We start from the raw sequence: 13142 nt of genomic DNA on the forward strand, positions 1-13142 counted from the left end.
AGCGGCACAGAGGGCTCCTTCCCGGGGCTCCCAGGACCCCGTGGTGGGGATGGGGGCTTGGGTGGGAGTGGGGCAGGATGCCGAGCTCCTGCCCACCGCTGCGAGGGAAGCGGGGGGCCCGGCCAGGAAACGTGGACACCTGGATCCTGTTCTTGGGGCAGGGATGAATTCAGCCTCCGCTTCCTCCCTCCTTCCTGGCAGGGGGAAGCTGGAGCGGGGGAACGGGCAGGCTGAGGGCTGGGGGAGCCCAGACCCCCCGACAGCCCTGCAGCACCCGAGGGCTCCCACGAGGGACCATGCTGCTTTCCCCCCCACGTTCGATCTGTCCTTCACCTGTCCTTTACGTTCCAGCCTTGTTCCCCGGGGTGACCTTCACCCTCGCTTTACAACCCCGGGCACAGGGCTGTAAACCCAGCCCCGCTTATCGGAGCCCGGGGAAAGTTCACGAGAGAGGAGGTGGGGAAGGATGGGGGTGAATGGGGCGATGGAGATGGCTCCATCAGGAGCTGCAGCCACTGGAGAAGGTGGCAGAGCCTCCCTCTGCACAGGGCACTGGCCCCAAGACCCCCGTCCTGCTGGGTGCAGGACCCCAGGGTCAGCACCCATGAGTGGGAGCCAGAGCAAGAGCCCCCCCGCAGGGCTCCAGGGCAGCCCTGGGCTCACCCCAGTCTTCCCTGCGGTGCCAGGGTGCCCCCGGCCAGCCCCAGGGTGCAGGGGGTGCTCAGGTGCTTCAGGCTGGGAGCAGAGGGGTCCGCAACTCACCTCCCAGTCGCACAGCAGCAGTTCCTGGAGTGGCTTCAACTGGGGCTGCCTGGGAGCCGGCGGTGCTCAGCCCAGCCCAGCACCCAGCACTGGCCCGGTGCAGCCCACGGGGGGGGCGGGGGGGCTGGAGGGCCCTCCCTCAGGGCACCGCGCCCATCGCGGACGGGGAAACTGAGGCACGAAGCAGCCAGCCAGCTGGGAAACAGCCTCAGGCTCCGGCAGCCCCCAGCCCGTGCCCAGCCCAGCCGCACCGCCGCCACCACCGCGCTCCCCTGCCCGGCCCAGCAGCTGGGAGCAGGAACAAGCGGAGAAATTCACTTGCAGCCGAGCAAACAACGCGAGCTTCCTCCCAGGGCTGCGGGAAAGCGGGGGTGACGTGCAGGGCCCGGCGGAGCTGGGAGCGCCGAGGGAAGAAGACACCAGGGCCAGAGATCCATGGCCATGGTCCTGCCTTTGCTCCGGGGCTGCCGCAGGGAGCCCAGCACCCAGGGGCCCATTCTGTGCCCACCCCCCCCCACCCCCCCGGCTCCAGCAGCATCCCTGGCAGAGCAAGAGCTCCCACGGGCAGGTGAGAGAGCCGAGGATGGAGCCCTAGGGGCTGGACAAATGAGACTCATTACCTACAAAATACATCTTTATTAAAAAATATAATCAATCATTGAAACATGCAGAGGGGATGCAGTAACAGAGGCTGCTCACACCAGAGCAGGCAGGGAAGCACAGCAAGAGCAGGGCAGTAAACCTGGAACAGAAACAAACCAACGGCAAAAGCTCTGGCAGGGGCAGGGGCGAGGTGGGGGCTAGCCGCAGGGACCCCGGCCCCCGGGACAGCGAGGCTGCCCGAGGGCAGCTTTATTGCTTGGAAAGTTGCATAGATCGGGGCATCCCCTCCCCAGGACCTGTGAGGGGGGAGTGGGAACGCTGGCAGGGACCCCCCCCCCCTCCCCTGCCCGCACCAGCGCGGAAGGGAGCGCGGTGCATCCCCATGTAACAGCAGGGTAGAGGCAGAGTGTAGCAACTCCAAAGGGACTGGGAGGTGCCAGCAAAGCGGGGAGGAAGGAGCACATCCACACTCATCCTCAGCCCAGGGAGCGCCCGGCAGGCAGAAGCAGGGGAAGAGGGAGGCTGGGCACAGCCCCTGCCAGGACACAGCAGCCGGGGGGAGCGGGGCGAGCGCGCGGGGCACCGAACGGACTTCCAAGCTGCCTTCTCCCGAGCTCCATGACACACACACGGTAGGGCCAGCTGAGCCCCAGCCCCACCACGAGGGATGTGCTGGGGTTTTTGGTATCCAAGGCAAAGGCACAGTCCAACCAGCTGTGCCCTTTGGCATCTTTGGTAACAGCAGGAGGAAGAGCAGGTCGTCTGCTGCCTGCTCCCTCCCCACGGCAGCCTGGCAGCAGGCAGATGCTGAGCACGCAGGTCCAAAGTTCCTCTTGTGCATGTCACCCTTGCAGGCATCTGCATGCAAGACAGACCTTTCGCTCCGTCCCCCACCTCGGCAGGCAGAGACGCTCCTGGCAGAACTGGGGTGCCCCGCAGCCCAGAGGCAGCAGGTGGGGAAGAGGGGCTCCCATCTGCTGGCCACAATAGCCGTGCTGAGGGACAAGGCAGGGTGCTTCCAGCAGCCAGATCAGCACCCAGGCCTGCAAAGGAGGTCCTTGCCCCTACAATTCGTGCACTGGGAGCTCACAAGCACCCACGCCAAAAGCCAAGGTGGCTCCAGTCCACCTTCAAGAGAGGACCAGCATCCCACATCTTGTCAGCAGCCCAGTCCTCACCTGCCCTGTGGTCCCCAGCCCAGCCCGACTCCCTGCATCTCCTCTGCACCACTCAGGGCTGTGCTGACAAAAGCTTTCGTGCCTTAGCCTGGCAGGAGCTGCCTGGGGAAGATGAGGGTGTCAACCCCCCTTGTCCTCCCACCAGGCTCTGCTGCAGCCAGCTCGGGGCGAGATCGGGGGTGCTGGCAGGCAGACGCACCAGCTCTCCCCAGAAAACGGGGCTTTGTACTCTGCAGGTGTCAGGGCAGCGGGGAAAGCAGCAGCGCTTCTGCCCCTCGCCTCCCTGGGCCTGTGGCAGCTGACCTCAATCAGCATCCAGGTGGTTGTGGGTCAAGGAGTAACTGACATCGTTCCCATCAAAGGAGTTGTCATCATCCTCCTCAAAGAGCTGGTCCTCAAGGAACATGCTGCTCAGGCCGTACTCCTGCTCGTGGGCACAGACCTCGTTGGGGGTGATGTGACAGGCGCCCCCCACAAAGTCAGCAAACCTGGGAAGAAGCCACAAAGAAGCCGGTTGTGCACACACGTGCCCGGGCAGCCTCCGGTGAGGCCCTGGCACACAGGGAGCTGGGGAGAAGCGTTTCAGCGCCAGGACTGGGTGTTCTCTGTCCTTCCCCCGTGGCACACCCTGCTTCCGCGCACCACGGAGCTTCTGTGCCTCCACTTCCCTAACTCTAAAGCCCGATGCGACAGCACAGAGCGACCCCCGGCTTTCAGAAGCGCAGAGATGCAGGCCGGCCACCCTGAGCGCGCTGCCAGGGGACATTACCTCTTGGGAGACTGGAATGCGGGAGACTGCAGTCCAGGCGGAAAAATCTGGGCTCCTGCAGTAGCTTCGAAGCTCCTCGAGGGCCCTGCGTGTCTCCACCTCACCCTGCACCCGGTACTCCTCCTCCGTCAGCAGGCGAGGGGGGCTTGGCCCCAGCCTGGCACTCTGCAGTCTCCTGCCAGCGGAGCGGCACCAGTTACTGCCCACCCAGCTGGGTCAGGACCTTGGCGCAGGCCCAGCACCGCGGGCAGCTGGGTCAGAGCTGGCAGCGGGAGGAGCGAAGCACGTCCCTCCGGCCTCAGGAGCGAGGTTCCCAGCCACAAGGAGCAGCAGGGCACTCCCCTGCACCAACCCCAGGGAAAGAGGGACACCACCTCCCCCGGGTATATCCCCCCAGGCCCAAACCCCAGGCAAAAATGCCCTGGTTCTGCACCACAGACTCCATCTAGCAGCTCATCCAGGCCCAACAACGGCTGGAATCAGGAAACAAGCCAGGGTGCTTGCAGTCCTCACCTGTAGGCAGCAAAAGGCCCACTGCATGGGGTAGTCCAGGTTCTTGGTGCAGATGGCGATGATCACCAAGGCCAAGGCGATGGGATAGATCTGGATGCCCGTGTACATCAGCAACAGGCCCAGGAACTGCAGGGCCCAGGAGAGGAGGTTGATGCTGCGCTCGTTCTCCAGCGGGCCGTACCTGTAGCACACGCTGAAGCTCACGAAGCCCACGAGCAGCAGGTAGCCTGCAGGAGAGCAGACACAGACTAGTGGGCTCAGCCTGGCTGACAGGAGCTGGCTGAGCAGGATCTGCCATGCTGGAGCCCCCCTCTCTCAGAGCACAAGGGCAGTGTCTGCAGCAATGAGGGGGGCAGGAAAGCCTCAGCATTTTCCACCAGCACGTTGCAGCGCCAGTAGGAGACACAGAGACTGGTGAACTGGTGAGTCTGAAGGGCTCACACCTACCTAGGAGGTACTGCCAGTAGGACTTGCAGATCTCCTGTAGGTTCTTGAAGATCAGCTGAAGAAGATACAGGGAAAAGGACCAGCCTCCTGCCAGCAGCAAGTAAATATGGCTTTTCTAGGAGAGGAGATGGGAAACTCAAAGAGAGGCAGCAGGCAGCCACGGCTACCTCCTGCATTTTGCTCCACGCAAAGCCAGACCCACAACCCGGTACCCCAGGGCCATGTAGCCCAGCACTCTCACCAGAATAACTGTACAGGTGTAGAAAGGGCTACGGCTGCGAGGTCTCTCGCTCCGAGACAGCCTGACACTCACCTTGGGCATGACCTTGGACATCACATAGACAAGGATAAGCAGCGAGGTCAGCAAGCCGAAACTAATCCCAGCCGAGTAGTAGAAGAGTTGGCTCCTGCAAAGATCACCACGCGTTTACAAGGTGTTTTACAGCTCATGGATGCCTGTGCACAAACACACCTGCTGGGAGCAACCCCCTGAGAGCCCGCAGAGCCAACCAGGCACAGCCCACCCAACCCTCCTCATCCCCAGCTCACAGGGGAAAGGAGGCGACTTACCTGCTCAGCACGTCCCCGCAGAAGAACAAGAACAGGCCCAGGAAGAAAACCAGGAATAGCTTAGGGTCAAAGCCTGGAAGAGAGTGAGTCCAGGTTGAGATGAACACTGGCACGGGGCTCTCCAGGTTGAGCTCCAGCCTGCCACATAGTCACAAGGACAGGGAAGGGGCAGCATCCCAGGGAAACCTCCGACAAGTGACCTAAATTCCCCCCCTTACATCCCACAGACAAAGACACGCTTCCCTTTGCAAGCCCATTTCCTTCCCAGGAAGGAGTTTGCGCGCAGACCACGAGCTCCCCTCGGGCCACATTCTTGCTGCCCCCCGACAGTGCTGGTGCAGCCAGAACCACCTCCCACCCAGGAGCCCCCGCCACGGAGGAGACGTACGTCGAAAGAGGGTGACGCAGTACGTGGTGCCAGCCTCCAGCAGCTCGACTTTCAGGCAGGTTTTGTTGCTGTAGAGATCCACATCGATGCTAGTGTCATTCAGCTTCTCCTTCAGGAAGGAGAAAACAATGTTCCACATGTTGAATTGCTTCAGCTTCTCCTCGCTGTCCACCTGAGTGACTTGGATCATCCGGCTGCTGTTGATCCGGATCTGTGCAGGGGAGGGGAGCAAACGGGGGCATGGCCGCAGCCGCCGGAGGGGCTCAGCCCAGCCCCCAGGACCAGGACCCAGAGAAGACTGGGTCTCTGGGACAGGGACTGGAGAGGACCTGCCTTCTCCTCTCACCTGTGTCCTTGTCCATATGTCGTGCCATTGCGGGACACGCGTGTTGGTGTAGCAGAAGTGGTGAGGAGCTGCACGATGGTAAGCTTGGCCCTCGCGGAGCGGGATGACAGACTCCTCGGCATCTGCGCGACACAGAGCAAAGGGATTCCGTAACGCAGACGGAATGAGAGGCCCCTGCTCCCAGCCGCTTCACCCACCACAAACACACGGGTCCACTTTCCCATCCCGGAGGCCCCCAGTTAAGCGTGCTCCAGACACAAGCCCTTCCTCTGCCTTGTTCTTTCCTGCTAACGCTGCTCCTGGCACTGTCGCGGCAGCACCAGCTCCCCCCCTGCTCCCTTTCCAGCGTCACCCCTCGTTCTAGAGCCGGCTCCATCTCAGGGAAACCTGCATTCCCGTACGGCTCCCGCATCCCACGGCGGGCCCCGGCTGCTCCGGCAGGTCCGCCCGGCAACACGCTGGAAAGCCCGGTCCCCAGCACCCTGCGCGCAGCACCGGGCCGCAGCTGCCCACGGCCACCGTGCTGTGCCGTGCCCCGGCGGTGCCGTGTGCTCCCCCTAGACCGGCGGGTGGGCACCGAGCCCCGAGCCGCGGCCCTCGCCCGGGGATGCAGAGGAAACACCCCCGGCGGCTCCTCTGCATCCCGGGGAGGGGCGCGGCTCGGGGCGGGGGGCTGCGCTTGGACCGGAGATGCGTGGGGCGGGAGGGGAGGGAGGGAGGGAAGGCCCTCGGCTGCACCGGGCAGCTCCCCCTGTGCGAGCCCCGGCTCCCCGACCCCCGGAGGGGCCACCGGAGCCCCCCTCGGGCCGCTGCCCGGGCCCGGCTGGGTCAGTGCCGCCGCCAGCTGTCCCGCTCCCGGCCGGGGTCGGCCCTCTGCCGCCGCGGGAACGTCGCGGGAGGCAACGACCCCAGGCTGGAGCCCCTTGCTCCCGGGTCCCGGTTCCAGCCCCAGCCCCCCCTCCCCTCGCACCGCCATGTGACACGTGACGCCCTCGCCCCGCCCGGTGCCGTCGCCCCGCCCGGTGCCGCCGCCCCGCCCGGTGCCGCCGCCGCTCCGCACACCTGCGCCGCTCCGCACACCTGCGCCGCGCAGCGGCAGCGGCAGGAGCAGCAGCACCAGCGCCGCCAAGAGCCGTTGCCGCCCGGAGCCGGTTTCATCCCTCCCGCCGCGGGCCGCACCAGCCACTTCCGTTTCCGCCCGCTCGGCAACGGCCGCTGAGGCGGCGGCGGAGCCGACGAGAACGGCGCGTGCGCGTGGCGTCATCGCCGAGCGACGGCCGAGCTGACCAATCGGAAGGACTGTCGCGGCCCCCGCCGTGTTGACTGACAGGGCCTGCAGCCTATCAACGTAGCGCGGGCAGGAACCAGCCATGGTTCCGCCTTTGGTTCTACGATGACCGACGGGCGCGCCATTCAAACCGGAGGGCCGCCCAGCCCGTGGCAACCTCGAGCCCAGCCTTAGTAACGGCCCTGATAGGCACGGCCCTCAGCCTATCAGAGAACAGGCCCGGCCCGCCACGCCCTCCTAAGTCCCCTCGGACTCCGCCTGATTGACAAGCGCCTCCTCCTATCAGGGAGCGGTCTCACGTTGTTTTTATGCAGGGGCCACGCGTGGGGGAGCGGCAGGTCCCGCCCCCGGCCCCGCTCCCCGCCGGCTGTGTGGCCGCGCCGGGTCGGGGCTCCGCGGGGCCGGGCCCGGGACAAGGGGCCCCGCCTGGGGCCAGGGGCAGCCCAGGGTGTCGCGTGGGGCCGGGGCGACCCCCGGCAGAGGGGGGATGGGGGGAATTCTGCATCCCACGGGCGAAGGCTCAGCTCGGTCGCGGGGGGGGCACCGTGCCCGCCCTGCGTCCCCCCGTTTCTCCCCGGTACGGGCCGCGTCCCTTCCCCCAGCGTGGGGGAGCAGCGGGGAGGCGCGGGGCGCCGCCATCCCCGGGAAAGGGGGGGTGACCTCCCCCCCGGGCGGGTCCCTCCCCGTGGGGCGGCGGGCGCCAGGACGCCGGGTGCGCCGGCCGCCCGTGGGCGGGGAGCGGGCTCGGGCAGCCCCCCCCCCCGGCCGTGGGCGGCGGAGCCGGGAAGCGGCGGGGGCCGTGGGCGGAGGATGTGCGTCAGCCGGGGGCAGCGCCGGGCCTGGGAACGGCCCCGCCGCGCTGGACGCCTGGTCGCGGGGGGGGTGGGGGGCGTGGGAGGGGCGGCCGGGCGGGGATCAAGTTGGGGGGAGCGGGACCCCCGCGTCGGGGACCGTGCTCGTGGGGGAGCCCCTGCTGTCCCCTGCCAGCGCCGGAGACGTGCCATGTCCCCCCCGCTCCATCCCCGCCATGTCCCCCCCCCAGCCCCGGGCAGGATCGCGCGGGGGCGGCTGCATCCACGCCAGGCGCCCGGTCTCACCAGCCGCAGTATAAATAGCGCTGAGCCCCGCAGGGCCGGCGGGGGGGCCGTGACCCTCCCGCGGGGGCGGGGTGCTGCGGGCGGGGGGCTTCGGCGTGGCCCCCCGACAGCACCTGAGAAACCTTGTCCCTCCGCTCCCATTCTCGCTGCTCTGGGCCAAGGCCTGCGCCGTGGGGGTGGGGGTGTTCGCTCTGGAGCCTATCGATGGCAGCCGCTGCCCGCCGGTGACCGGCGGGGGGGAACGGAACTGAGGCCGCAGCGGGCTCTGGCACCCGGGGCCGAGGGGGAAATCCCGGGAGAGCGGCGGGGTAACGGAGCCGGGATGCTACGGGAGCCGGAGATGCTGCAAGCGCGGCCGGCTGGACCCCGGGGAGGGGGGGCGGGAGGGTCCCGCGTGCACGGCCCCGTGTGCCCCAGCCTGGGGTGCTGGGAGCCCCCGCGATGGCCGGGCACCTGCAGGGCCGGCGGCGGGACCCCCGGCCCCGCGTCCCCTCCTCCTCCGGGAGTGTGCTGCCTCCCCCCCCCCGGCGCCTCGCGTGTCCCCCCCGCCCCCTTTCCCGCTGCCCCCCCCCCCCCCCCGGCAGAAGCTGCCCGCGCTGCGGGACCCCCGGTGCCGCCGTAGCGGGGCGCCGGTCCCCGCTCCCCCCGCTGCCGCTGCGCCTCCCGGCCGGTGGGGGGGAGGGGGGGGGGGCCGGTGCCACCGCCCCCGCCCGCTGCCCCCCGCCCGCCGCGGCCGCCCGCGCTGCGCTCGGCGGGGGCGGCAGCCGCGGGATCCGCCCACGGGGCCTCCCACGCCGCGGCGCAGCCGGGGCCGCTGCTATTTCACGGTACCGCCCGTGTGGGCGGCCCGCAGAAGCGGCGCGGCGCGGCGGAGCGAGCGCGCCCGGCCCGGCCGTGGGACCCCCGAGCCCCGGGACCCCCCACCCCCACCGGACCCAGCGCCCGGCGCTGTCCCCGGAGCCCCCGCCGCCCCCCCGGAGCGCACGGCGGCCGCGCACGGGGCGGGCGTAGCGGCCGGAGGCGGCTCCAGCCGGCGGTGAGCGGCCGGGAGGGGATGGGGGGGGAGTCGGGGAGACCGCGGCACCGGGATGGGTCCGGGGCACGGGTGGGGGGGGGCACCGAGCAGGGCGGGGGGACCGGGGATGGATGGCCCCGGCGGAACCGGGACAGCGGCACATCGCCGGCTCCGCGCCGTCGGGGATGGGGAGGGGCTGGGGCAGCCCCGGACGCGTCCGGCCCCACTCGGGGGCCCTGGGGGGTCAGGGGGATGGGCACGGCACCGGGAGGGGGGGGGCATTCGAGTCTGTGCCGTGTCCGAGGGAGCTGTGGCTGTGGGGTCCATCCCACCCCGGGGAGCACGAGTGGGCCTGGGCGCCCCGTGGGGTTTGCACCCCGTGTCACCCTGGGGTGCTGCCCCCCCCCCTCCCCACCACCCCGTATCCCCGGGCCAGAGAGTGGGGAGGGGGCTTCTCCTGCGTGTCCGTCTGTCCCCCGTGTCGTGACCCATCCGTCCGTCCCGCAGGCTCGCCATGGCCCTGCCCCGCACGCTGGGTGAGCTGCAGCTGTACCGGGTGCTGCAGCGCGCCAACCTGCTGGGCTACTACGAGACCTTCATCCAGCAAGGGGGGGGACGACGTGCAGCAGCTCTGCGAGGCGGGCGAGGAGGAGTTCCTGGAGATCATGGCGCTGGTGGGCATGGCCACCAAGCCCCTGCACGTCCGCCGCCTCCAGAAGGCCCTGCGCGAGTGGGCCTCCAACCCCGGGCTCTTCAGCCAGCCGGTCTCGGCCGTGCCCGTCAGCAGCATCCCCCTCTTCAAGCTCTCCGAGGCCGGTGGGCGCAAGGCACTCAGCAACGGGCACACCAGCCCCAGCGAGGCTGTGGGCAAGGGGGGCGGCAGCACCGGGACGCCCCCGGCACGGAGCCCCACGGAGCCGGGGGAGAAGCTGTCACCGTCGGCGGCCCCGCCGTGGCCGGGGAGGAGCACCCCTGAGTCGGAGGGAGGCGGGGATGAGGAGCCGGGGGGTCCCCCCTTTTCCCCGGGCGGGAGCGGTGGCGAGCAGCCGGTGGGCACGGAGGTGCTGGAGCCGGAGCTGGCGCGGACGGTGGCGGAGAGTGTGGAGCGGCTGCTGCAGAGCTGCCCCCGGGGTGGCGAGGCTGAGCTGCGGGCGCTGATGAAGCTCAACAAGAAGCTGGCCAAGGCCGTGGGGCACATCTTCCAGCTGGAGGATGGCGACCGGCACAAGGAGGAGGAGATCCGCCGGCACAGCGCAATCTACGGCCGTGGCGAGGCCCGGCGCCGCGAGGGCAAGCAGCTCACTCTGCACGAGGTGGGCGGCACGGTGGGGTCCACGCTGGAAGGTCCTGGGGGTGCGGCGGCTCTGGAGGTGGTGGGGGGTGTCAGGCTCTGACCTGGGGAGGAGGCTGCGGTGGGGGCTCCCGCATGGAGCGGGTGGGAGCTGGGTTCTGCTCCTGCCCAGGTGGCACCAGACCCAAGCATCACCTTTGCCGTGGGGTCGCGTGGGTGCTGCCGTCCCTGCTCACGCTTCATCTCTGCCCCCAGCTCATCATCAACGAGGCGGCCGCCCAGTTCTGCCTACGGGACAACTCGCTGCTGCTGCGGCGCGTCGAGCTCTTCTCGCTCTCGCGGCAGGTTGCACGGGAGAGCACCTACCTGTCCTCGCTCAAGGTCGCCAGGTGAGCCTGGACCTGGCAAACCCCCTCCTCACCGGGCAGGGGGGCCTGGCCGTCACCCCCTCTGCGCCCCTGGGTGCTGTACCACAACCCAGCGCTTCTGGACAGGGATGGGACCCCACGGGGCCAAGTTCTCCTTCCCGTCTTGTCAGGTGTTTTCTGCCTGACCTCGGGGTGTGGGAGGCAGAGGATGGCTGGGATGCCTGGCGCTAGGGGGAGGGGGATGCTGCTGGGTGGGGGCGCCCCATCCCTTGCCCCCTTCCCCAAAAGCCCCTGCCCGCCGCGTGCCGTGGCCAGGCTGCCTTTTCCCTTCGCTCTCCAGCTGCTCCCCCCTTTTTGCCACCCCCGGCTTGATCTGCGCCAAAGCCCCGATCCGCGCTGTCCCATGGCACCGCCCTGCCCGGGCAGCCGCCCACGCTTGCCACCGTGGCTGGCACTGCCCGCAGCGTGGCGGGAGCCCGGGCGGCCCTGCCTCTCGTGGGGCCCCTGCACCGCCGCCCCCACACCTGACACAGCCCCTTCTCCCCCCGCCTCGCAGGGCACATCCCGAGGAGAGCGGAGCCACCGCGGCCAAGCGGCTCAAGCAGGAGGTGGGTGCCCACCCAGGGGTGCCAGGGGACACGCGCCCACACCCGCGTGCGTGGGGGTGCAGGCACGTGGGGTGCGCATGCACATGCAGGTGTGCACACCTGTGAGCGTGGGCGGGAGCTCGCCCACGCGTGGGTGGGACGGCGCGGCGTGCCCGGGGCTGCCCACGCTGCCTCTGGCAGGTGGCGAGGGGCTGCGGGGCGGTGGCCGTGGGGCTGGTGCTGCCTGTGCAGCCGCGGGCACCCTGGGGTGGGTGGCACAGAGCCCCCGGGCAGGATGGGACCCTTCTGTGGTGCCCTGTGCTTACCCGTGCACTCTTGGCAGGCGGGAGAGCAGAGCCGCCCTGAGCTGCTGCCGCTGCCGGTGGGGCCGGAGCCCCCCGGGGCTGGGTACCGAGCCAGCCTGGAGGAGGACGCGGGCAGCCTCTCTGGGGAGAGCCTCGATGGCCACTTGCAGGGTGAGTGGGGGTCCCTTCCCCTCCCCAGGGTGCCTGTGGGCTGGTGGTGGCCGCCCCCCCCTTGGCACTGACTCTTGCCCTTCTGTCCCCAGCGGCGGGGGCCTGTCCCCGGCTGACACCGCCGCCCGGCATGGCCCCCGACGTGCCCCTCGGTCTCCCCCCCCACGGGCTCTGGAGTCGCCACATCCTACAGCAGACGCTGATGGACGAGGGGCTGCGCCTGGCCCGGCTGGTCTCGCACGAGCGTGTGGGGCGGCTCAGCCCCTGTCTGCCAGGGAAGCCCCCGGGACCAGGTGAGCCCCCACCGGGCCGGGGTGGGGGTTTGCCGTGGGGTGGGGGTTTGCCGGGGGGCTGGGGGGCCGGGCTGTCTTCTCCCTACGGTAGCCCTGACGCCGTCTCCCCCCTCTCCCCGCAGAGTTCGAGGACGGGCTGGCGGAACGGGGTCCTCCAGCCCCGCCTGAGCCCCCCCGCGGCGCCATCAAGGTGGAGCAGGAGACCAGCCGGCAGTGAGGCCCCCGCAGCCCCCCCGCCACCATTAACGAAGCAATAACGTGCTGGGGGACGGGTGCTGGTGGCGCGGCGGCAGCGCTCCGGGCGCAGGGAGCCGGCGAGGACTTGGCCACAGCCCCCCCAGGGCCCCCATCCCCTCCCGCACCGACGCTCTGGTTACCTCAGCCGCGGCGGGACGTGCCCCCCCCCCGCAGCAGCAATACCCTTGTCCCTGCCAGGCTCTGGGCCCCCCGCCGCCCCCCCCGGGGCTGGGAAGCTGTCGATGGACTCGAACCCACTGTACAGCCCCTCCTGCCCGCGCCGGGGCTGCCTGGCCCCCGCCGTCACCCCTCGTGCTAACCGTGTCAACCCCCCCCCCGCCCCCCGCCCAGGCCACTTCGGGCAGGCGAGCCGTGTCCCCCCGGCCCCGTCACTGCGTAGGGACAAGCGTTTCACCACCAGCACGTGAGCCGCATGCAGCACCGCGTGCTCCCGCGTCAGCGCTGCCGCCCACGCCGGGCACACGGTGCTGGCGCGCAACAGCCCCGCGCGCGCCCCCGCAGCACCCACGCTCCAGCCGCCAGCCCCCCTCCCCGCAGCACGCACGTGCCGGCGCACCGTGCACACGCGTTGCGACGCCCCCCCCCCACACCCCCAACGGCACCGCATCGCTCACGTTCAGCGTTACCCCTGTAAATACCCCCACCCCCACCCCCCCCCGCAGCAACCACAGCTCAGTGCCAGCGCGCACCCCCCTGCCCCGCACGCCTCCCCGCAGCACACCTCCGCCCCCCCCCTCCCCCCCCTCCCCGATTACCTGCGTGCACTGCCATGCATGGTCCCTGTGCCATGGGGTGTCACACATGCAGTGGGGTGTCACACGTGTGCACCCCCTCCCAGCACGAAGCAGGCGGTGTTCGACGGGCACCGGGGTGGTGCTGCCACCCCCCTCCCC

At 69.8% G+C, this 13142-nt stretch overlaps 2 protein-coding genes across 2 annotated transcripts; one reads left to right on the plus strand and one right to left on the minus strand.

The window, feature by feature from the left end:
- Nucleotides 1–1378: 1378 nt before the first annotated feature.
- NEMP1 (nuclear envelope integral membrane protein 1) lies at nucleotides 1379–6964 on the minus strand. Its single transcript, XM_056322237.1, is given in 11 exon segments — nucleotides 1379–2223; nucleotides 2847–3031; nucleotides 3313–3326; nucleotides 3328–3477; nucleotides 3826–4052; nucleotides 4273–4387; nucleotides 4586–4679; nucleotides 4843–4915; nucleotides 5231–5441; nucleotides 5577–5698; nucleotides 6639–6964. Coding segments are annotated over 10 exon segments (1500 nt in total). The 5' UTR covers nucleotides 6949–6964; the 3' UTR covers nucleotides 1379–2223; nucleotide 2847.
- A 2526-nt stretch (nucleotides 6965–9490) lies between these two features.
- On the plus strand, nucleotides 9491–12888 carry NAB2 (NGFI-A binding protein 2). The gene is given in 7 exon segments (XM_056322236.1): nucleotides 9491–9583; nucleotides 9585–10289; nucleotides 10523–10656; nucleotides 11192–11243; nucleotides 11566–11698; nucleotides 11791–11991; nucleotides 12114–12888. Coding segments are annotated over 7 exon segments (1413 nt in total). The 3' UTR covers nucleotides 12209–12888.
- The last annotated feature ends 254 nt before the right edge of the window (nucleotides 12889–13142 follow it).

Source organism: Falco biarmicus, chromosome 19, assembly GCF_023638135.1.
Source record: "Falco biarmicus isolate bFalBia1 chromosome 19, bFalBia1.pri, whole genome shotgun sequence".
NCBI classification, from domain to species: Eukaryota; Metazoa; Chordata; class Aves; order Falconiformes; family Falconidae; genus Falco; species Falco biarmicus.